We start from the raw sequence: 25,478 nt of genomic DNA on the forward strand, positions 1-25,478 counted from the left end.
AATGGCATTCTTTACTGCAGCCTCACCAGTCATAATCATAAATGGTTCTATTTCAATAAATTTCTCCAACCTGTCATTATAATGTTGCGAAACGGAATCTTTAGCTTATATGTAACAATTACATTGAATGATAAGCTATCCTGCTGGAATATTGCTCCCCCCCAAATGCTCGATAAATCACTACAAGCAAATACATTTTTTTGCACCACTTGTTGGCATGCACTCTGTTAGCCAAAAATAAAACAAAGTTCGCGATCATCTCCACCGGCTAGGTTCCGTATCGTACTCCGCACGGCTGAATCGCATAGTACGCCACTGGAACGCACCAGTTTCGCGTCGCCGGCCATATTTGCTTACGATGCATCTTTTGGAGCTATTTTATGCGTGTTTTTTTTTATGTTGTTATTTTCCCCAACTCCCCACCGATGGCTTGTTTTCTCCTTTACGCTAGCAAAACATTCGCCCCGCGTGCTGGCCAGGGCTTGGGTGAGCCGGTTTCGATGTTTTCTCGCTCTCCCTCGTGCCGTTCCTTGCTGCATTTTTTGTTCGTTCGATCGCTTTTCTAGGGTACCAGCCGAGGTTCCCTCGCCGTCTGTGTCGGTGGCCTGTTTGTAGGCTGTGCCCGTGTGCGTGCTATGCTCTCATGCCAAAGCCCCACGCCACCAATGGCAACTCTATCGCCCCATCGGGTCCCGGACGAGCAGGGAGTCCGGCCGGATCAGCAACGCACCGCAACCGCACGGGCAACGTGTCGCGCTGAATTGGTGTTGTTTCTGTCTGACCCTAGCCTGATTCGCCCGGCTCGCCGGTCCTGGTGAGGGCCAATTTCAAGTGCAAGGAGAAGAGCCAGAAAGCCATCGCGAGAGCGAGCACACGAGAAGCCCCTAACGGGCGGCCTTTTTCACCGGTGGGGCTGGTGAACCAGTGCGCGACTGAAATGGATACGAGGAAATAGTTGACCCCCTTTTGCGTTGTACCGGGTGGCTGGGGGCGACAGAGGGAGGCCTGTGGGTTGGTTGGTGTTGTTGTTGCTGCAGCCGCAGAGCTTCCAGCTGGCGGATGGCATTAGCTTGCGAGAGATGGGTAGTACTGTGATCGAATCGTGTCACTCTGGGAATTATCAGTAACAATTATTTTATTTTATCAAACAATATTAATTTGATAAAGCTAGCAGCTTTGTGAGAGTCTAACTAAATAGTATACAAAGAATAAAACATAGATTTAAAAAAGCACAAATTTAAAAAAAAAACCATCTCTACAATTTTGTTGATCATGTGCAAAAAATGTTTGCAAATATGTTTCTTATCGTCTGAAAATGGTATATTTCGGGGCAGAAAAACCATGTGTTGAGCCCGTTTGCGCTACTCTTCGGCACATTCAGTGGTCCGGCCGTGGATCCAAAGGAGAAAAAAAACAAAAAACGATACCACTCGAATAAGGAACATGACACGACACCGAGCCACCAGCACGTCGAGCCGTTTGCGATCGCGCGCGCACACACAACCGCAAAAAGAAATTTTCTCCCGCGTGCACCAAGGGCCCCCCAAGCCTGCCGTACCCGCGTGGCCCAGTGGACCATTTCTCCGCTCACGCATACATCGCGGTTGTGTCCACCCCCTTTTCCACCCAAACCTGCCAGTCTGCCCCAAAACCGGGCCCAGAGCTTCATCGCATTTTCCTGCCCGGTAACCAGGTGGAAGAGATGCCAAAGATGGCACGCTCTCGCTCGCACACGGATGACCCCATTTCTTCGGCCCGAACCGATCGGCTCGCGATCGCGGAGCTTTCGTGCGTCCAAAGCTCGCGTGCGGTTAATCTCTCCCCGTTCGCTCTCACGCAGCACCCTGGATGTGCGCTCTTTCGCACCATTTCTCTCGATTCATTTCTTCTTTCTCCTGCTTTCACGCAAAGCGCCCCCTGGGTGGCTAGGGCAAGCGCGATCGCGATCGCTGAGCGAGAGAGCCTGAAGATGGCGCAGCAGCCGAGCTTTTCGGGTACTGGAGTGTTGAAGAGTGTTCCATCCCTCCGTGGTGCATTCCAAAGCACACGCTAAGGCTGAAAGCCCGTGAGAGGAAGCGAGATGGGCAGCCGAAGAGATGGAAAGAGAGGTGCTCCGTGGAGGTAGCCGAAATCGGGTTGATGGTGCGTTTGCCTGCCGCCAGAGACCCATGAGCGGAGCGAGAAAGAACAAGTGAGAGAAAGAGAAAGAGAGTCGGTAAGAGAAAGAAGATCATACGCGCACTACCAAGGTGCGAAAGAGAGCGAACGAGAAAGATCCCTTCGGCCGGGGTCCGCCGCTGGCACCGAAAGCCAGCCGGACCATCAGCCGACCGTGGCCAGGTTGCCAGTTTGTTTTCGATCGTTGCTCCATGCGTTTGCGTTCGCGCGGTTCGCGTGCGCTTTATTTTGATTTGATTGTGCGCCCATCGCCGCCTGCGCTGCCTCGCTGCCACCGTATCATTGGGACGGCCACAACCGCTGTCGTCATCGGCATATCCTTCCGGCAGGACTTCCCGTGCAATTAGTGAGTTGGTAGACGATCGCCCGTGGTGTATGTGTTGAGTGAATCGTTGTTCCGTCCACCGGTTGGAACACGAGGAACACGGAGCACGTTTTCACAGTGAGCTTGCATGTGTGGAGAAAAAATATTCCAGGATGCTTTTAGTTGTCAGTTCTGTCCGAGCCGAAGAGATTGAATGTCCTTCCGAGCTCGGTAAAATCCTCGAACGGTCGCTCCCAGCCTAAATGGGCAGCGAGTGTACCTGTGGGAAGAAAGCGTGACGTAGTACCCTAGTGACCCAGATTTCGTGCGCAAAAAACAACGCAGTGAGCGCCACATGGAAAATCGAGCCCGATCCGGCAGGATGTGGCGTACAGGTGCATGAGTGATGTAATGGGTTAAATATGAAAATTACTTCCGGCATTTTGAGCTGCAAAATTGGCGTGATCTTAAGTGGAAACGGAAAGCGATCGTGGAGCTTTCAATGTGGAATACGATAAACGAACGAGACAGCTGGTCGCGATGATAGTGCCGCCCGATAGCAAAGGCCTATTAAATTAGTAAAGTTCTTCAGAGCTGCTGAGCAGCACTCAATGAGAAAACCTAAAGAAATAAGCGTGCACTCATGGTGAATAGACGTGCGCGGTACTAAACAAGGTGAGGAAGCAGAATCGCGAAGTGCCACTGCAGAGGACGAGAGTGACTGTTTAACGTGTTGCTGTGAATAGAACCAACGGTCGACGCATGTCCAGCTCCATGTCCGGCGTGGACAACACGATGGGGAACAACGTGGTAGCCGCTAGTGACTCGAAGACGGTACTGGTCCGCTGCATGGTGACGATGACCCACTTTAGAGCTGGTCGTTACTTTTTTCCTCCTTTATTTTGGATAGTTTTCTTTTCCGTGCTGGAATTTGTCGCCGTTGGTGCGCGTGTGCGTAGCGAGGACCGTCGATCTATTGCTGTGTTTGCGTGATCGCGCGTCGATGTGTGTCGAAAGATTTTCTAGACTAGCTACCAGCTGTGATCGCCGTACGCCGTTGTTCGTTAATTGTTACCGGAGTTTGGTTTGCAAGTAGCACCGCCATTGGAGCAAGACTGTTAATTGTGTCAAATATAATCTCGGCTAAAACTGCACCTGTCATGTGTGCCGAAGTGGTCCGTAAAGTGTTTATTGAAGCCATTGATAACAATGCACAAAAATGTATATATATTAAGTTTTCATGTGATGGGAATGCTTGGTTTTTTGGAGCTAGCCACGAATGTTTTAGTGCGGTACAATGTCATACCACGCCCAAAGTGGAGAGTGTAATGTGAGGAAGCACATGAATCTAAATATCCACGAAAACAATAACCGCTGGGTTTGGAAAACAAAAAGTCCACAACGCACTCTTTTACTAAATATAGCCCGTGAAAAGGAAGTGATTCAAAGTACAACATCAGGGCTATAACCATATGAAAATGTTCTTGAGGTCGTTTGTTTTTCGTGAAATAACTATCAACTTTAACCAACAGTGGTGTTGTTAACAACTGATTTTATATTTGATCGAGTGCTATGTTGAACCTTTTTGTTGACATTGATATTGTTGAAGAAAAATGATTCTCGGAATCTTAGAAATTTTGAAGTGTTGCGAGTATTTAAGAAATTTTTTGTTTTCAGAAACCCCTAAACTAATGGTTATCAAATTATCTCCCATTCGTTTGTGAAGCAGTGACAGCATTATCGGTTGATAGTTCAATTTTGCTAGTGCTAGTGGTGCTGAGGCTAGAAGTGTGCTGCGTTGAGGCATTACAATAAGTGAGTGAATAACAGTGCATAAAAAAAGCTGCAGCTCCGCAGAAAGTGTGACAAATTAACGGCTATTGAAGCTCTCCATCCCACAGCAACCAAGTGGAAGAGCTATCGCAGTAGCCACGTGGTCTATTCAAAGCGCGCACAAGCGTGTCACATCTCAGGAACCACTGACCGAACCAAGCAGCGACAAGTGTTCTCGGAACAAGTCGCGTGTGCGTGTGCGTGTGTGTCAATCTAAGAAACCGAACCAACCGATAAGTGTTACGAGTATAATATCGTCGACCAAATTCGTGCATCCATCTCCCGCCTGTACATACTCTGTGTCCTATTGGATTGAAAGGGTTGGGAATTCCCCAAAAAAAAAAACGACCGCCACAATCTTGCTAGCTCTCTTGCTAGACGTTGGAAAACAGCACTTCAAGGGTGGCATCTACGAGAGTCTTCCATTGCGTCGGCAGTTGCTCCTTGCCGGTGGCTGTACGTTGACGTTCTATTTTCCCGATCGCAAACATCCAAAGCCCGATCGGGGTTTCAGTTCTAATTTTGTTTGCATCTGTACAGAACTTGGTTGTCGCTATTTTCGTCCCTAAATTCGACGGGACGAAAACCAAACCTAAACAGAACCATTTCACCTTTCACCACAACATCTTCTCTATCGTCGATCTATCGTAAGCAACTTGCGTGAGTACAACCTTCGTCTATTTCTGTTGTAAATTGTTTCATCTCCTATTCGCCTCGTAACTGTCGCTTTGTAGCCTTAGTAGCATTATATTGGATGACTAACCGACTCATCGCTAGAGATACTAAGTAGTGTGTATGTGTCAGTGTTTTACTAATTTTTTATTTTCAAAAAAAGCTCTCATTTCCGTACTACTACGTTCTATCTGACAACTTTCCCGCCTACATAACACCGTAATAACACCCTTAATCATACCGCGTGCCACCACGAATATGACCAATTTACGTCTTTTGGGGAATTCTCAACTTTCTTCCACCGCATCGGCCGACATGCAAGTTTGCTGTGAATAAGAGAACACTCCTCTTTGCCGGCCGTATCGACAGCAGTTCTAGTGAGTGCGAACACACAGACTTTTCAGCCGTGCGGCGCGCCACACGCATACAGTAAGTACGTCGTTCGGTGCCGCTGGTCTGCGCGTCCCTTCGCCGAATGGTTCAAGGAACCGGCACGAGTTGTAAGTCCTTTTTAATGGGGTTTTCTTTCGACGGTTTCCCGGTGCGGGTCTCAGCAACGGCCTCGTGGATAGCCGTCGCATGTTCTCAGTGACAATGGATCGGAAACGTTCTTCACGGATGCCAAGGGCGATGCCCTTCCGCCGCTGGAACTGAGCCGCTCAGTGAAAGGTGGGCATTTATCTTTGATTTATTCGCGCACACATGTAACCGGTAAATGATACTTTACTTCTCCAAGAGCACGTTGTACATCAGTTAGTTAACACTAATTCATGGACGGATGCGTGAAGTTGCATTCGATGCATAATAACGTCTCCCTTTACTTCTGATAAAATAAGCTATGACTCAATGTCTATATCCGCAGCTTTATGTGATAATTTTCCCAAATATTCGATTACACAACCATCGCATTGAAGAGTGGAAAGTTTCCTCACACTGGTCAGCGGGTTGACTCAATGCGTTCCAGTAAACGTCACCGACATAGTAACCGGTAGTAACAGGTCCGCAGAAACTACAATCCGCGATGATTAAACTCACCAGGGTGAGTCACGAGTGAACGGCCCAAGACGTCGCCGGAGCGGTATAAAGTTTGTTGACCCAAATACGCAGTCTGTCGCATCGTGGCCTTTGCGCGTCCGGACGAAGTGTATGAATATTTGATGATTTGACCGTTCCTTTTCCACACGCGACGGCACTTAACGTGGGAGAGGCACTGACACGCGTCGTTGCAACGTGTGTAATTTTTCTATGAACATACTTCTCTTATCACTCGATGTCGTGCCGTTTTGATTCCGTACCCCGCAACACGCTAAATCGTTAGCGATAATTACAACCGTCGTGATCTTTTCGGCCGCTGTTAATGCAATTGCAATTTGCCACACAATGGTGCGTGCGCGGGGAAGTAATAAAAAATGGCCAAATAATGCTGCCCCGAATAGCGCTTCCACCCGTGACTTGCAAATTACACGCTACGAATAATGATGATAAATTGCCCTTAAGCGTTCAAGAAGTGCAAAAATCCATTACCCAAAATATGTACCGATGTGGGAGCTTCGGTGCGAACGAAACCAAAAAAAACCCATCCTATATCCCGGTTTCGTCAATTATGCCTTCTGCGGGAGGCGCTTTACGCCCGGGGGCAATATGGAAGCGAGTCTAAGCTCCGAGTTGAGCCACCGATGAAGCTCTTGGAAGAGAAATGGTACGTGCCACTCTCGGGTGATTGATAGGGACGCAAAATAAAAATGGTGCCGAAAATACCATTTCAATCATGCACTCAGGGAACCAACCGGATCCCACCAACATCGTCGCACTGTCGTTTTACTTGGGACGAACCGGATCCAGCGCTGGACGGGTGCACCATTTGTGCGCCAGTCGTTGGGAAAACGAGAATCTTGCACCGGGTCCGAGGATGAAGATCCCGGACCCGTGACCGGCATGACCTACTTTCCATTTCACTGGCTCGCCCGTCGTCTGCCCGAGGATGCAATTTCAGACCAGCCGAAGTCGGCGTATGCGTTCTTACCAGCTTGCTTCTCTCGGTGCCATTGGCAAGATTCTGAGCCCCTGGGTCCAACCGGAGCGGGAAAACATGGCACACGGTTATCGCGGACCTGAATCATTCATGCTGGACGACGAGTGAAACCGGCTTTTTCCCGGGTGCTGCAGTCTTGGCTGCGGCGCCGGAACCCGAACCAGGGTGGCTCGGCAGCCCGACATGATGGATCTGGTTTCCCCCGGGTTGTTGCAAATGAATACGACAACCAGAAACAAAGTGAAAGAGCACGAGTGAAAGAGAGACAGAGAAAACTCGTACGAACCCGCCACGCAATAAAACCATCAACACTTACCACATGGGGCCTTGGGGCGAAATTCGGACCGGGAATAAATTCATTTGGATCGGGAGGAGAACCCGAGCAGGGTGGGTGAAGATTCGCAGACTCCAATTACCAGCATCGGTGGTCTGCGAGGGCTCCCGGATGCAAAGTCGTGTCCGTTTTCATCAGCGATGATAAGTGCGTTCGGTGGCGCAATGACACGATCAGACGAGGGCAGTACAACGGTCTGCCCAGCGATGGAAGATGGAAATAAAATACGTGCCGTTGTTTCAGGCTTCTTTTCGCATTTCTTCCGATACCATGTGAAGCAGGACACCGGAAGAACGGCGTCGCAATGTCGTGCCAATGTGCCGAATTGATGCCAACCGAATGCGAATCAAACATAATTTTATGGCACGATCGCGATCTCAAGCTTTTGTTTGTTTTGCTTCATTTCCCCTCGAAAAAGAAAAATAATCAGTACAAATTGGACTAGCCGAACGAATTGGCGCTAGTTGACAGGCGTAATTAGGAGAGAAAGAAAAAGGAAGGAAAAAAAAGCTTTACCGCTAATTGTTCGAACCAGCTGCGTGTGCGCTGAGAATGAGAATCAGGTTGCCACGGTTCGACCCGGGTCGCGCGCCATTGTTCGCGGTGCCGAAGAAAGAGGGAACCGGGTTGTTTGATCAAATTAAACCGCCTCTAATAATTTGTATCCGGCACTATGGCAGCGCCCCGGAATAAAGATCGCGCGCCACCGAAACGAACCGCTTGTTCAAGAGGTTCCCGTCTCGCGCGCTCGTTGAAGTCTCTGCCACGGCGTCGCTTAAAGGGCACCGCGTTGATGGTGGTTCGGGCCACCACCGAAACGCATCTCCGCTCCACCCTCCCACACGTACTCCCCGGAGCGTCCGGGCAGCATCGCTCGATCCGGAGACGATCATGATCATGGTCAGTGACTGTGAAAAAATAACGGCACCCAAGCCGGCCTTCGGTGTCCATTTCGGTGCGGGTATCGCTCACGCATCGCGATCAATTCGTGACCCTGCCAGTCGGGGTGCTCCATTATTCGGTCTCTCCGCTTCGCACGAGCCCCGTACCGTACCGTCGGTCAGCGCGACGGCTACGCAACATCGCCACCGGGTGGGTCTCAATTTGCTTTCGGGGCAAATTAGTGGAGCCTCTTAATGGGGCCCGGCTTAAGGTTGCCGCTGACGCCGCCACTCGGATGCTCACCAAAGGTTTCGATGGCCAGTTCGGGCCCGGATTGTGGCCATTTATGAATTTATGCATGATACGTTCCGCACATGGGGCCAGATGCATTATGGAACGCATCACAACCTTAGCCCCGTGCGTGCGGGTGTTCCCAGCCACCGGCCACCGCTGGGGACTCGTTTGCAGCTGGACCGAATCCACCACCACATCCCTCCGTTGACCTTAAACCTGACGATGATCGGAGGCGTCGTACGCACGCCCGGTACGCATGCAAGCGGCACGTGTAGCTGACATTGACCGTTGGGGTGATCGGGCGAACCACGATTCAAGACGTGGCCACCTGCGCTGCAGACTGGTTTTGTCGACGGAACTGTCGCAACGGAGCTTCGGATGCGTGATCAGAGCGCATCCAACCGGTTAGCGTATGCAGTGGCGCAATGGTTCGATGCCTGTTCCGATCACACGCCCAATTCCGATTCCGATCCGGTGCGGTTCGATCAGAATTGGAAATAAGGGCTGCTTAGCCTTTGGATTAGCAGTTGTTGGGAAATGCAGTCCCTTTCGATGGCGCCCTCTTGCGGCGCTGAAGCGAGAATTCGATGCCGTTACTCCGCCGAGACGATACGCGAAGGCCTTTGACCCCTGTGGAGCGCGGGAGTTTCGGGCTGATATGGTTTCTTGAAATTGATTGCATCGCTTTGTTCGCTGCGCCGAAAAACACGACCAAGCTGCAGGTTGGCATTGGAGGAGATTGGTGTGGTAATCTTCGAGATAAAATCCTTTGAGATTTTCTTTAACATCCCGATGCATCTACGGTTCCATTTGCTGACCGTGGATGCTGCTGACCGTGCAGAAGAAAGCCTTGAGCTTGCCTTGATATTCATTTTGTAATAAATTTAAAGTTTAAGTTGCATCATATGAAGGAATATCAGTCTGTTTCATTTTTTTCCCACACAACTCAAATGAGAAGATTTTTTTTTATTTCATAACTGCCCATGCAGCTCTGGAACGTGTGGAGATAATTAAAATCGATAACGTATGCCGTACTGTTGCTCATCACAAACTCCCCCATAGACGATCTGGATCAGCGCGCAACTAACGCTATCTCAGCCTGCAGCTCTCACTTGCTGCCCTCGTATGCACCGACGCGCATTATTACGTCAACAATGCACTGCATCGTGCCAGGATTCAGCCGTTGGCCGGCCCAGTACGGTACTGCACTAATTAGCAGAGGGTGGCCGAGCATCACCAAGACCGCTGGCCGCCCGTGCTCGTGTTCTATTTTCTTCGCTTCGCTCGTCCCCGGCCCGCGAACGCTTTAGCTCACCAGGCAAACGAGCGTTTGGTCGAAGTCACATTTTCGTCTGCTCGCTAGCGGCTCGAGGGCTCGAGGTAAGAATGAAACGTAAAACTGAACCGCATCGGACCGTTCCCTGGCTGCAGAAGTGTGTGGGGATGAGTGCGGTCCCTTTGGGCGAACGATCGGAGGCGGTGAAAAATACCGAAACCCGTTAGACGGAACATTTAAACATAACTGCACCGCACCGGCGGCTGGACTACATTTCACGCCGCGGCCACGGTTTTGCTTCAGATATTGTTTATTTATTTATTTATTTCATCCCCGATGCCACATTTGGCGGAGGGGTTGTCTTGTGCGTTTCGTTATACAAAAAAATCGGCCTCCCTTCCTGCATCCCTAATGCGAACCAGTACGGCACGGTCGCGTAGCTTGAATTAAACGGAGCTAGAAAATAAATGGTGAGAGCAAAAAACAGACCCCTTCTTCAGGGTGAATGGGCTTAAAACTCGGGCTCCGGTAGCTGCCAGCAAGCGTCACTTTAAAGATCATGATCACTTCCACCAAAAGGGGAAGAGAATAATAGGGTGAAGCTTCTGATGACTCCCAAAACATGCGCCTTTTTCTGGGCTAGATCTGGTTTTATTTTATCAGGTGGAGGGTTTCCCGTCTGTACCAGCGTTGGAATCTCTTGATCTTCTTTTGGTAATCGAATGATACAGTACCAAACATCACCGGGTCGGTTTTGGTCGCTCGGTGCCATTCACATCCACGCTCAGAAATGGCCGTTGGCCTTGCCACTGGTTGGAGGTGGAAATAAAGCGTCCCCAAATGGGTGCCTTATAAATTTTAATTCCCACCGCGCTCGCACCAGACGTTCCCGTTAGATTGTCATCGTTAGGCACTACCTACGGACGGTACGGAAAATGATGTTGCTGAATCTAAAATACATTCGATGGGCCTTTTTTCTCACTTCTAAAACCAGCACTCTTGCTGCTTGGACAAGCTTAAGCACACTGTTTTCCATTGATTGAACAAATTTGGGCTTTCTATCTCGAGCGTAAAGAAATAAAATTTGCTATAGCTTTAGAAATGCTTGTAAAACAGATTTTATAAGCACATATGACGTTGTACAATTTTTAACTGGTATTCTACTGATCTGTACAAGCAGAAAGAGATTCTTTAAACATGATCAAGTCATGCGTTTTTTTCTAATTCCGCTTTCAATTGACGATGGACCGTATCAACCCTCAAAACTCACACTTCCACAGACATCGTCTTAAATACGCTCTTTTGTAGCTAAATGCTTCGTTCCAGCATTCGTTTTATAAGTATAGATCGTTCATTTGAAATGCTTTAACTTGGTTTTTTCGCAGCTTTATTTCTACCACTCATTTCTACATTGCACCATTTCTCTACGTCATTTCTCTGACAGCCGATCAAAGAAAACTCACAACGGAGAAGCACCAATTTCAACGGGGCCTTTACGGCACATTTCAAACACAAAAAACGCATCGCCTCTAGGGATTGATAACTTCATTAGGTCGTTGCGCATGTGAACCTGAACATAAGCCACGCAAGCAACGCAACTGAGAGCACCGGGCGCACACTTGACCTCATAATCCACCGGGGGTTGCTTGGCCCCGGGGCAGTAAACGAGGCCGATCGAGGAAGCTCGTGAGAGTTTCGAGGTCAGCATTTTTCTTCCGGCACTTTTTTTGCCTTCGTTGGTTCATTTCTCATGATCGAGCGCAGGCACTGGAGCCACAAGGGGCGTCATTTGTGACGCGACAATTGTATTTGGCTGGTGAAACAGTTGGAATCTCTTTAATTCTTAGTGCTATTCTATCGAGATGACTGTCCAAAAATTGCGTTCGTGATAAGATTAGAGCAGTACGGAATATATGAATAAATTTACGATTGCAGTGTCCATTACTTTTCACAATCTATTCATAATAGTTGATAAAAACCAGACGACAAGCCAATGGCTTCGACGCTAATGGAGCACATTTGCTTTAAAGTCTGAAACGGTACCCTTTTTAAAACACCCTTATTGGCTCCGTTAAAACAATCAGAGCTACTCCGGTGCTGCTTGCATGTGCATAACTATTTCCATTTATTCCACCCATTATCTAACGGTTACGTTTTCCGTTCATTTCCAATGATAGTTTTCCCCCTTCATGAAACAGAACTGTATTTCTCTACCGTGTGTTGGCCACTGTCGCGTGTTCGTGCACTGGCCCTTCACGCCAACGTTCACGCCATACTCACAGCGAATGGCGTTTGGCTGACGAAACGCGGTGGCTGTCGATTTTCTAAGACTCAGCTGACCAATAAATGTATCAAACGGTTGCATGTCATAATCAATATGATTCCATCTGCCATCAACTCCACGCAAATCGCTGGTTCGAATCGAATCTTTGATTTGGCCAAGTCTTCCGTAATTAATTTATCCTCAGCAACCCAAAACCCAAAAAATTTAAACAATGCAATATTCAATTTAGTGGCGTAGAATGGAGCCCTTGGATGCTTTTGGGGGGCTCATGGGTGGTGTGGCCGAGCGAGCTAATTAAATGAACGGGCGGTCAACCGAAACATTCGATGGCGTTCGCTCGTCTTGTTTTATTTCCCTACTTTACCAGGCGCGGCCAAATCCGCCGCGTGCACGATGCAATTTATGGCCCACCGAGTGGTAGGATTCGATCAGAAACTCGCCGCCCGGTGCCGATCGTCGAAAAATCTAAGCCCAAGGTAACTGCTACGGTGCCTTGAACGGCCGATGAACCTCCGGCAGGGGCCGGGGACGGTGCGGTTCCTCTGAGTCCGATGCAATTTCCAACCCTTTCGGAAACCAACCGAACCGAACGGTGTTACCACACGTGTGCCACCTTCGCCACCATCCGTTGCCGAAACCAGTTCCAAGTGACGCCCGACAATAGATCGCAAGCGACGAACCCGCACGCAGCGCTAACGGACGAACCACGGCTCAACGGTACGCAACGATCGCAAAGATGGCCCCCACGAGGTGGACTGAGCATTTGACTAAAGGAAAATTCAAAAGAAAAATTAAACGAACCAGCGAAAAAAAAGCCAACCGGCAAGATATACTCTCCCAAAACACCGCGACAAAAGGGAAACGAATTAAAATGCATTCCGCCCCGAAGCTTGCCCCTTTTTCGAAGAGCACCCGGCGGTTTGGACCAATACCATTAGCACGCCAATAAGGGTAATAATACTAATGATAGTAATAATGGAGATATGGTAGTAATAATGGTTCGCTGATTTTTACGATCGCAAACCCATCGACCATGTCCGCTGGGCGGAGGGCTTGCTTACACGCTGTCTCGCTCGCTCAGTGCGTTCCTTCGATCGCGGTGACGATGGCCGATCGTCGATTCCAATCACCACCAGCTAGGGAGACCACTAGCGGGGCTAGATTGTTTTTGTGTTTCGCTTCCGCTAGCGTACCGCCGTTGTTTCTTATGCCAAAATAAGTTTGCGCTTTTTGCTGCATTCCATCAACAAAGCAACGAACCCGACGGCACGCTTGCGACGATGACGTGGCTCGCGACGGGCACGCGAGTTCAGTTGCTCCATCCTTGGCTCACGCCGGCCGTTAATAATTGGTTTTTGCTCACAGCCCAAGATTCATCGCCCATAAGCCACAGACGCAAGTGTGGGTTACTGTTCTTTTTTTTTTTTGCCTTCACAACCTGTCACCACGAGGCAGAGAGACGAATGCCATCATGTCGGCACCCTTCCGATGGCGTTCTACCGCATTCGATGCGCTGCAACGCAAGCGACGGGCGTGCAAGCTTTCAAAATGGGCCCGTCTTGCGGCCGGACCCCTAATTGCCGTTACCGATGGCCGCGTCACGCGGGCGCTCCGACCCAGCCGGCTAATAAGCAAAGCAAATTAATTAGCACCGCATTAGAACGCCTCGAACGCGTCGGTCGGTTTCGTGCGGAAGGGATGGCGTTATGATTTCGTCATTCCCGGCACCAGGTTCAGGCTGGTGTGTGGTAATGCAACGGTTAAATTATGCTGGTGGTGGCAAGTTGCCACACCGGCGGCTATGATTTAGGGAAATCACATGCCGCTTTATCTCCGCCCTTGATAAGAACCGAGAGTTAATCCGTTTGCGGGGATGGATATAAGTTTCTAGCTTGTGTTGGTTTTATTCTACCTACCTTTGGAAAGGATTTTTTACTCTCAATTCGGGGCTTTTTATTGGCGTAAATAAGTTCAATATCAATCAAAGCAGGCTGTGAAATAAAACCAACGTTCTCTAAACTAATTGTTTTTGATTTCTTCTGGCACTGAGACCATTTCACCCTCAAGAAAAAACAGATTCTATTATCGATCAAAATCGAATTCAATTTCTCATCTCAAACAAACGAATTCACCCACATTTCTGTTCTACGCTTGCTGGATTGAAAGACTTAGCTACACTGACTCGTCGACACGCACCAAATCGACAATTGAACAAAGAAAAAAAAACGAACTTCACAACCCGAAAAAGGAATCCCCCAGGATGGACCGCATTCGATTCATTTTACGTTTTCACGCCCACTCGTCCCGCTGAATACTAGAAGGCGAGTAATTTGACGATGCAAAGACGCATGAAATTATTAATCACTCCCCAAAGCATCCTTCCTGGATACACGGTTAGCTTTATCTTGGGTTTTTTTTCTGGTCTTCGCTCTCCCCCTCTCGCTCTATTTCGTTTTCTCGCTCGATCGTGATCCTCGCTGTCGGCAGCCACCGTAATGGAGGAAACATCATCCATCAAACCATCGTTAGGCGTGATGACAGTGCTAAGTTCACTCGCCCGGAGCAAAGGGGAAGCATGAAAAATCCACTCACAAACCCTCTCTCACACAAACACACATACACGCACATAAACATACACACCTGCGCCCAACGACCGCTCGCCGAACAGGGAATCTAGTTTTCGCTTCTGATTAATTTTTAATGGCCCTCAGCAAGCGGGCGCCGCCATTATGGCCGGTGGGAAGAAATATCCTGCCACCCGGGACAGTGCGGTAGGGTGCGCTAGGATGGAACATATTTGAGGCGCGGTTCCCGCATGCCCGACTTCCGTCCAGGAACGGTAGCTAGATCGGGCGGGGTGCTAAACGGGGAATACCGTCCCCGAGGTCACGAACCAATGCAACGGGTGCACCGCGGTGCATGGGGCTGCATGCTTACAGTGATTAATGAATCGAATCCAACTGCGAGCCACTGCGTGTGCCGTCGACAGGTTTTTCACACTCTCGGGGTTCAGGTGGGCGGGTTTTTCCTCAAAATTCCACCCTCCTAGACGTCTGGCAGCCACCGGCAATCCCGTGGACCGGTTGTGACCCACGGTGGTCGCTTTTCCGGGTGCGGATCGAACCCTTGAACCCGTTTGCCGGTGCACCTATTAGCCTCGGGGATGGGAAACGCGATTAGGCAGCGGATTCGGAACCGAACGTGCAAGTGAGACACCAGTCTGCGAGTCGTACCATTCGCAGTCACTGCCGCAATGGCGTACTGCACTTGCAACAGCGGTCACGCTCTGCTTACGGATCGCCGAAGATCGCCCCCGGAGGGCGAGCGAACGCATCGCAATAAATTGTACAACATTTCTCGAGCAACATTTCATTAATAAATTAATAGCCTTTGCCGCCGCAAGCTCACGGTGGCCGGCCGGGCGATGAAGACACCGCTCACCACGCCACGGTCACGGTGCGCCCATGCGTACAAGGGTACGTCCGGTGCGTCCGGTGGCAAAATTTTGATGGACAAATTAGGGGACGATTGATTTATGGCCCACGCTCTCACGGTTCGGTCAAGCAGGGGCACGCAAATGGCTCCATGCGCTATTAGCAAACCCATTGAACGACGCGGCATCGTGGAGACGTTGCAGGTTTGCTGACATATTTTTTTGTTTACAACGAGAATATAAATACCCATCCCAAAGGCAGCATCTTTGTGCGCTTTAGCATGATAAATATGAGTTCCTTGCGCTGACTGATTTGTCGAATTCTTTCTCTCTGCTTCTCACGCGAGCCGAAAACTGCCTTTTTTTATTCTCTCAACGTTTTTTTTTGCCCTTCCACTTGGCCCCTCCCGGAAACCGGATAAAAAATTTAATAAATCATCTTCGGCGCAGTAACGCAGCATACGAAAGATTTCAACGATGGGACACGACGGGAACCTTCGCTGGTTGACCCCTGCTTGGTTGAAAAGGCCGAAGGGGTTTTTTCCATAACGGGTGCGCGCATTGTACCGTCAAAAGAACGCGCAACACATGGAAGGAAGTTTGTGTGTGAGAGACAGAGAGAAGATGGAGCTGCCGGGGGGATGCGTGGGGAACGTTAAAAGAGGAAAATGATATGCTTTCTTCGCTTTCTTCGGCGAAGGTGGCTTTTGAAGATTAATTTCGCAAACAGATACGGAATGATTCGTACGATTTTTGGGGATCGAGCAGCCCACCAATCCTGCCATGGCTTAAGGGCGATCCTGGATCGTGTTTTGTTGGTGCTTCTTTTTTTTTGCAACACGAACCCAAAAGTGCCCCACTGAACGCTGAAGCATCTCACGATCACGCCAATCATTGTTCGCGTGAGCTGTTTGCCCACCCTGAAAGAGAATCGTCTTGCCCGTGCAGATTGCGAACGCTGCCCGCAGGGGTTAAAGGTTCCTTCTCGATCGAATCCCGAACTGCCCGTGCTGAACTATTCGATTCGGCAACTTGACCCACTTTTGGCCCGTGCCCCAGGCCGAAACGGATGCATTGCCTTATGTTGGGACTGTTCGTGCGAGAACGAATTTAACCTTTCGGTGTGCTTGGACTTGACACTGACCAAAATCCTGTGGATTTCTGAGCCCGTATTGGCGAAATTATGGCATGAAACCCGGCATGGACTCATGAAATGATCGCAGGAAGCCATGCGATGTTTGACCCCTTCATCTTCGCTCTGGTTTTTGCTTTAGCTGGGAGCGGTTCGGCACGTGAAACAAAGACAGGCAAAAGAAAATTGGCCATTAAAATCACCTGAGTAACAAACCATAAATTCACGATGTCAGTTGGCCGAAAACAGTCGTTCACCCCCGGAGGCGATCGTCACCTTTTTTACGAGTTTCGACAGCCGTTAATTAATAGCTTTGATATGTTCCAGCAAAAGCAAAAAAATCCAGCAATGATTTAGAATGAATAATAACGACGATGAAAAATGTTTCTTAAACAAGTAGCATATCTAGCATAAGGAACATATCGTTTTGAAGTTTGCTAAATGGGACAACAAAAAGCCGAAATTTTTAACTCCCACCAAAACATGTCAGGGAAACCGCCGTACGCAACTTAATTGAATTACTGTGTTTATTTTAATTTTTGGCAATTACTCACGCAGATCGCACGAAGACGCTTCCCGGTGTCTTTCCTAATCAATTTGCATACGGCTCTAACGGTATCGAAAAAGAAAGCGAAACATCTTGCGCCCGGTGCACAGACGTGAACGATGAAGCGCCACTCGTCGGAAAAAAAAATCCAAATACCACAACTTACAGGCGTTCCTCTAGGCGTGATCGTGGAATATTTATGAGCGTTGGCTCTTATTTCTTCACGACCTCTATTCAGTCGCACGGCCCGGGATAAATATAACCGTCCTCATCGAAACGTGTTTGGGCGAGCGCAGCCATTTTGGCTATTTCTCCTCCGGCCTATTATCATTCTGGCCGCCCGATTAACCCGAGATGCTGCTGTGGTTGTATGTTGACATTAAAATAAATGCACCTCGACATCTGCGATGCCGAAACGCTCGGTGTCTTCACCGAAAGGTCGCCTGCGTCCAGGCAAAGGTCAGGAAGCTCTAGCATAGCGTGAACAGTCACATGCAGACAAGGCTGGTGCTCGGCATTAGGAACGTCATCAGACTGTTTTTTAAATGGGTCACATGAGCTTATTGGGAAATTTTATTCCATCTTGAAACACCCTTGTCTAGATCGCGCTATATAATCGTTTCAAGTTAGTATTGGATAACTCATGCAAATAAGTTTGCGCCATTAGCCCATTGCACTTGTAGAAACGCAACTGTGGAAACATTTACGGATGGGAATTCGCCTACTTTTTGTTAACACGGAAGTCACCGGAGGAAGCAAGCAGAAGTTGCCTCTCAATTTCGCTGAAACTACCTCGAAACCTAAAACATGCTTCGGATAGTGCTTTCCGAGCAACACGCACCATGATTAAGGAGATTACTAGTGCACACACATTGTTGCTTATGCTGCCGTCTATCGATCGCGTTCGTCGCTGTTCAGCGAAGATCACAAGCGGGCAGGGATCCGGAAAAATTGTAACATAAATGTAGCTCAACCAGTATATCTGCTGGACGGAGGGAGAAAGAGAGTGAAAGAGAAGAAAAGGGAGCGAGAGAATAAAAAAGCATATCCCATAAACATAACAATTAGCACACCACCCCAAAAACCTGCATAGCAACGTCGCCATATGGAAAGGCGGTAAACGAGAGCATACCACATCACCACCACCATCATCGATGATGATGATCATCATCATCAGCATCATTTAGCATTATTATCATTCGAGCTTGCGGCACCGCAGGCACATGCCTCGGGCGAAGAAAGCCTGAACGAGTCGTCGGAGGCAACTCGTAAGGAAGAAACCAACGCCATTCGAACTCGTACTCGCTCGGCCAGCGAATGATTGGGAAAAGGAAACAAATCCAGCATTGAACGACAGTCGACACTGCTTGCGATATTCACACAGGTGTCGTTTGGTAAATGGGCGATCTCTAGGTGGTTCCGGCCCTGCGATGTTCGGTATTTTATCACTCGATTATTCTATTTCGCCAACTGTGGCCCGTTGAATGGCTGGATGGTTTCATTATTTGCATATGAGTCGTTTGAATCGGGAAGAAGAAACGAGGCGTTTTGGCAAAATTTTACGTTCGCCTAGACATGATTCAATAAACCAATAAGTTTATTTCATCCCACTGCAAAAAAAGCTCCGCTGTGGTATGCGAATTCCAGCGAGTAGCGAAAATGGGCATGAAAGAGATCCGGCCGTTGCGATAGAGAGAGGTATAGCAGTGAGCGATCAGCAAGGAAACGTCACGATCGCAACCCGTTTCGTGGTATTTTTGTTCCGCAAAGCTCAGCTTTGATCGTTCTCTTCTTCGATGCTTTTTGCTCGCTTCCTCTCCTTCGGCGCGATCGTGCAAGCTTTTCAGCCATGCTTCCCTCTCCCTCTCATGCTCTTTCGATCACATTCTGTCTCTTCCCTTCGTCAATGAGCACACGATCGTCGCGGACGGCTCGTGCTCGCGAACGGCCCTCGGAAGTGTGTTAGCAGGTCTCGCGAATAACGGTATTTCTTGTTGTTGTTGTTTACTTTCGCCCTCCTCTTTGCGCTCTTTCTTCGCGAACGCCGTACGGCCTGTGGATCGCGATCGTACGGCTGTGTGTACGTGTGTGTCCGCATACGTGCGTGGCAGCGTGTGCCAGAGACCCGTTTTCAAGTGCGCTCAACTGTAGAGGCACACGGGAATTCGCCTGGGCTTGAGGGGAGCACGTGATTTAAAAAAAGGGTGAAAAAGCACACTGGCGATCCTCGGGTGAACAGAAGACTTGCGCGTTGGCAACAGTGACGAACGTACCGTCAGCAACACGGTAACATTGAAAATTTAGATAAGTAGCTGTGGTGGCAACTTTTTCAAAAGGTTAGTCGGAGAAGAAGTAGTGCAATTGTTTTTAACGTTTTTACAGAATTGCGCTATCTACTTCTGCAAAGCTCGATAACATTAACGAATTACTCTTGAAACAAAACCCAACGAACAAGTTAGGGACTTTGTATTTTTGCGATCGGATCCGATCGAATTAAAATTGGTAACATAAAAAAAAACGTTGGCACTATACTCCTGTCCCAAAGCACCACACCATCGACCCACCCTGCAACGAACAATGACGATCGGGTTTTCCCGTTCGTTCGCACACCGCTTCCACCAAACCATGCAAACCCACAGGCAGGTGGAAATGGGTTCTGCACCGCAACACAAAAACAAGGGCCGTGTGTCGGCAGAAAATGCCCTAACGCTCACCGGGAGCGACGCCGAGCGGGTTGAAAGCGAATTTTCCCGTTCCCTTTTCACGGTGCCGCATTCCCACCGGCACGTTGGGGATCGCGAGAGCAGCATTTTCTCGGTGGCACACGGTGCATGTGTGTGTGTGTAAAGGGAGGGCTAAGAGTCGAGTTTTTTCCCCTTGTTTTTGCTGCATCTTCCATCGGCCATTTTAGTACGCTTTCGCGAATGGGAGGTAAACGAGAGAGCCACCGAACGCCCGTGCTGCAACGGGCGCTTGTTTCCCATGCGCAGCCCCCGTCGACGAAACGAATGGGAAAATCCGAACGTGGAATATAGGTCAATCTGGCCGGCTGGCTGCGGTTGGTAGGCCGTCCAATACGAGCCTCGGCGAGGTTGTTGGAGCTCACAATGGTGCCCGCAGGAATGCTCCAGACCGCCAGAACGCGCAACAACCGTGCGGGAAGCGGGACGAGTTTATGATTGGCCTCACCGGATGATAGGAAGAGTGATTTTTTTTCTCTCCATTCCATACCTTCATATTTCTCGCGTCAGGACTGGTGGGTGGGGTGGTTTTATGATTTCGTTTTATTTTAACTTCTGGCTAGGACAGTGGAGGGGCGAGAGAGGTGAACTTTTACTGCCACTTTGTGGGTGCTATTTTCTTCCATTCCCGCTCATTAGAACGTCTGCTCTCGTCTGCCCATCCCATCCCACCTGCGTGGTTGGGGAATATTTTCGTAATTATTTGCAGGCAGTTTTCGATTTTCATTTCGCTACCGTTGCGGTGATACGTCAGTCTGGATGGCTCCCGACCCAGTGGTTCTGACCCGTTGGTGGAGCACTTTCACTATCGGATAAGCGAAATTCGCGCACAGAAATTGGCAGGCTTTGTTCGGAAAGCTCTAGCGTGGAAAAGTGCTATAGGTTGTTTCGGAAAAGCGTCACGGAAATGAATCCCTAGCCACGTTCGCTTCACGAGAGCGAGAAATCGCTAAGTAAACGCCTCAAGCACTCATTCGTAGGACGCGTATAAAAAACAAAATACGAAAGTCCCTCTCGCAAATAAATCCACGCGAATAAATTCTCGATTCATCACGCCCGCCAAGACAAATCACCTCTCGCGGGTGACAGACGTCGCTCGGCGCACGACGACACTCCATCAACCCCGTTTGGAGCACGCGAAGAAACCCACCCCGGTTGGCTTTGTTTGCTTTACATTTGTTTGCCCTCGGAACTCTGTTTGCCCTCCAGGGGCCGCTCTGCCCGGATGGTTTGCCCGGAGAGGAACCACCCTACAGACGTGCGGCCATTTGCCGTGCTTGCGCTTCAACGACCCCGAACGAGGTGGCAAATGCGCGGTACGGGTTGCGTTTTGGTGTCGCATGCAAATGAGCGAAGCCGCAACGCATCACGCATGCACCCTCCGGTACAAGGCGTTCCAGACCGCAACCTGACCGCCATTCAACGGCCGAATCTGGCGCGGGTCTGTCGCCATATTGGCCGCGATTAGCGGGACCGGGAGGCACACGTGAACGAAACTACAACGACAAAAAAAAACAGCACGGCTCATCCACAAACCTACAAACCACTTTCTGGGATAGTGGCACCGATGCCAGTGCCAGTGGGCCACCGATGGAAAGGTTAATCTGGTTCCCCGGTGGGCGACATTTCGAGTAGGCCGTCCCAAAGCGTGGTCGTCCGGAATTCGGCACTCCGTGTCATGCGCGTCATGTGGGGCGCATTGTTAGCGGTTGTAAATGGGCGATTTGTGATGGCCCGCGAGACCAAAAGGGTCCGTTGCCCGCGGTTGCGTGTGAGTGTATGTGCTCGACCCACAATCATCTTGTTTGACTTTTTCAGCATCGATGACAATCAACACGGGCGGCCGCGCGCGGGTTTGTTTTCGAAATATTCTAATGTGCTGGGCAAACAAAGTGCATTAAGTAACGCGCCGAATGATGGAAGCGAGACAAAAATGCAGGTGTTTGCGTATTTATCGAGCGTTTCGGGAACGCATTAGCCGGGCTAATAGCTTGTGTAGCCACGCAGGAAGTAGGTCATTTGTCAGTTGTTTCAATCACTTGAATGCCCTCGAAAGTACATCCCCGTAGAACAGAACCCATTCGCTAACTTTCTGACGCTTATCCTTAGAACGTAATCAATGGTACAGGGTGTCGGTCGTCACTCTTACTGATCTTCTCGTTTTTTTTTCTGCCTACTCCACAGACAAATCGAGGCCATGCACGACCAGCATCGGATGCGGATACAGGATTTAGAGCGAACACGCATTGTCTTCTTCTCCACGAACGGAGCTTAGAGGCCGGGCGAACCGTGCCAAAACTCACTCCCGCCCTACAGCGAAGGGCGACACGCGGTAGAGCGTGAAAAGACACATTTCCCGACAGCTCTTAGCAACTGCCACGTGCAACAACCTCGCAAGGATAGCGGGCGGTTGGAATCGATCGCAGGACCCAGCCCGTACCACGCGAGCCCCATGCACGTGGAGAGTATGGTCAACTGCAAGATGGGCTCGCAGAATGATTCGGTCGAGGTTGAAAGCCTGCTGATGAGCCCCTGCTGGAACCAATCGACCGGCGTCACCGATCAGTACCTGCTCGATGGCCACAAGCTGCTGCTCGAGGCCGAGCTCGACTCGCTGCCGAGTGATGGTGAAACGCAGAAAAGCTCGATGGATGTGCTCGAAAACCTGCTGCTCAATTCGGCTGCCGCTATCAGCAGTGCAGGCGTTACCGGCGGTCATGGACCCTCCAACGGCCACCATGGTGGTGGTGGAGGAGGAAGTGGAGGTGGTGGAGGAGTTGGTGGACTAGGCGGTGGTGATGTGAAGCCCCTACCATCGTTTACCTCGTTCAACACTGGCCACCTTTCGATTAATGGAATCTCGGGCTACCACTACACGGCGATCGCACAGCGCCTGCCTGAGGAGAACAACAATTACACACAGAACTCGTACACGAACGGAGCCACGAGTGGGTCCGGACATTTGGGAGGTGGCACTCCCAACGGGGGTACTCCTGGAGGAGGTCCTGGTCCTGGAACGGGCGTCGGATCAACCGGCAGTGACAACAACATCGTCTCCTCCACGTCGACCTGCCTACCCGATTCGGTGCTCAATCCGGACGGGCCGGGTGGGCCAGATGGAGGTGGTGGTGGTGGTGGTGGAGGTGGAGGAGGAGGACAAGGATGTAGTCTAGCCGATGTGAAGCTGTTCTCGGACGGTTCGCTGGACGGAGCGAAGATCTACAGTGCGCCCGCGGATAGCTGCGTCATGAATGGAGCCGATTCGGTGTCAGGAGCTCGGATTTTCGTCGACACGAAGGAGCTGTCCGAGTACGACATGAGCTCGATCGAGGACATCGCCGCCATCATTGGATCGGCGATCGCAGACACGACCGTGCCAAGCAGCAAGGTCGAAAAGGAGGACGGTAATGACACACGTGACTCGTGGATGGATTTGGACGCGTGGATTGAAGGCACGTGCACGGGTGTGCCGGATGGGAAGCTGATCGTGACGCAGCAGGACTCGCTCAGTGAGCTGATCCTGCCGAGCTCACCAGTGCACACGTCCTCGGGTGGATCGACCGGTTCAACGCTTCAGAGCTTACTGACGCACGGCTACATGCCGCTGTTGCAGAACCGATTGCAACACGGGCCGCCGATCAAGCTGGAAGCACCCAGCTCGACGTCGTACTGCGGCGAGCTGATCTCCACCTCCACTAGTCCACCCGGCGCGGTCGTTTCGACCTCCACCGATAACCTCGTGCTTGGAGGCGGCCGATACCTGCAGGGACATCATCACCATCATCACACGAACGGGCACCATTTTGGGCTCGGTTCGATGGGCACGGGTCTGGCCAAGCCGGACGGGCTTTGTAGCCCCGAGCTCGGGCTCGGCAACTACCCGCACACGACCACCACCACCTCGACGTCCGCGTCGAGTGCCAGCAACTCCCCGACGACACCAAAAAGCAAGCGACGAACCCACAAGCAACAGTCCAAGCAACAACCGGGCGCTCTCGGTCCGGCTTCGCTCTCCGCCCAGCAACAACACCAACCACACCACCAGCAACACCACCAGCAACAGCAGCAGCAGCAGCACCAACAGCAACACCAGCAACAGCAGCAACACCAACAACAACAACACCAACAACAACAGCAGCACCAGCAACACCAGCTCAATGCCGCCCAATCGCAGCAGGCCGCGGCACTCAGCTTCCAGGCGGCGAACGATCTCAGCGGGCTCCTTGGCAAGGAGAAACCGGTGCACCGGTGCAACATCTGCAACCGGGGTTTCCTCAACAAGAGCAACATCAAGGTGCACCTGCGGACGCACACGGGTGAGAAGCCGTTCCGGTGTGAGGTCTGCGCCAAGGCGTTCCGTCAGAAGGCGCACCTGATCAAGCACCAGCAGATCCACAAGCGGATTGGGCGCGATTGACCAGCGGAGTCGGTGGCGGGATCGGGCCGGGGATCGGGCACACGCCGTGCCAGGCATGTGCCCAGTGGCCCCGGTTTCGGCACCACCACCGGCGACCCGGACCTGGACTTGGAGCTGGAGCTGGATCTTGAGCAGGACCTGCAGCCGGATCCGGCCAACGAGCATCGATCGTTCCAGCGTCAGCTCGTGCCGTTCGTTTGATGTACCTCAGGGAGGAGCAGCGGTTCTAGCAGATCCAGAGAGTTCCCGTCTGTGTGTGTGGGTGTGTGGGTGTATGGGTGGATAGGACCCCACTGGATGACGGCAAATGGTTGCGGAAACTCGGGACACTCAAGCAAAACTATTTATTCCTTCTTTTCCCCGGGGAGCCCGCCGTGCCGATCGACACGCCAAGGACACTCGCCAAGGATGTGCTGCTTTCCCGCGCACGAACGCACCTACATGGTGGATGTAATTTATCTAGCAACAAATGAACGCAACGACCGCTAGGGATAGATATTTATTCGGTAGTCCTCTGGTGGCCGCGCCGGGCCTGACCTGGGCTTAGGAGCTCGTTTAGGAGCTAAAGGGAGGCAACGAGGCACGCTCGCACAGTGGGGATGGGGAACACGGATGTGTTTGTTGTTATTGTTTCGTTATTTTCCCTCTTAAATAAGACCTTGTTTGCCTTGTTGTGAATCCCCGCCCTTCCCCACGATCCGATCCAAAAAGGCTGATCGTGTGTGTGTGTGTGTGTGTGAATGTGTAGCCACCCCCTTCCTTTTACCCATCCTGGCGTCGCGGGCTGGCCCCCAGAGGAGGTTAGGTTAGATCGCAGGGTAAAAAGTAAATAGAAACGACAAGAACATAAAAAGGTCCGACACCTTCAGTACCTTCGCTTAGGCTAATAATTGTAAAAAAAAACACTACAACAAGAAAAACTCCTTACAAATAGCGCAACAAAATCGCAACCGTCTTCCATTGCGTACGGTAGGAGCCGAGAGGCGACGAAACGGGAGGGGCGTTGTACAGTGGCTTTCACCCCCCCCGAAAGGACCCGCGGCAGGTTGAGAGAGCGATAGAGCTAGTTTAAATAGGTTGGAATGCATTGTACAGCTGCTAGCTGCAGTAAGCGAAAAG

The 25,478-nt window shown here is 50.5% G+C and overlaps 1 protein-coding gene across 1 annotated transcript; it reads left to right on the plus strand.

Annotated features, from left to right (window-relative positions):
- The first annotated feature begins 22,385 nt into the window (after positions 1-22,385).
- On the plus strand, positions 22,386-24,359 carry LOC128732297 (ichor). The gene is made up of 2 exons (XM_053825484.1): positions 22,386-23,070; positions 23,104-24,359. Exons 1-2 carry the CDS (start codon positions 22,395-22,397, stop codon positions 24,357-24,359), a joined length of 1,932 nt encoding a protein of 643 aa, XP_053681459.1. The 5' UTR covers positions 22,386-22,394.
- The last annotated feature ends 1,119 nt before the right edge of the window (positions 24,360-25,478 follow it).

The sequence above is a fragment of the Anopheles nili genome, chromosome 2 (genome assembly GCF_943737925.1).
Source record: "Anopheles nili chromosome 2, idAnoNiliSN_F5_01, whole genome shotgun sequence".
Taxonomy (NCBI): domain Eukaryota; kingdom Metazoa; phylum Arthropoda; class Insecta; order Diptera; family Culicidae; genus Anopheles; species Anopheles nili.

Bases quoted from the DNA above. Each gene is read 5' to 3' on its own strand.
- LOC128732297 (XM_053825484.1), top strand. From the start codon at position 22,395: ATGCACGTGGAGAGTATGGTCAACTGCAAGATGGGCTCGCAGAATGAT. The intron at 23,071-23,103 runs GTGGTGGTGGTG...GAGGAGGACAAG, and splicing joins TGGGCCAGATGGAGGTGGTG to GATGTAGTCTAGCCGATGTG.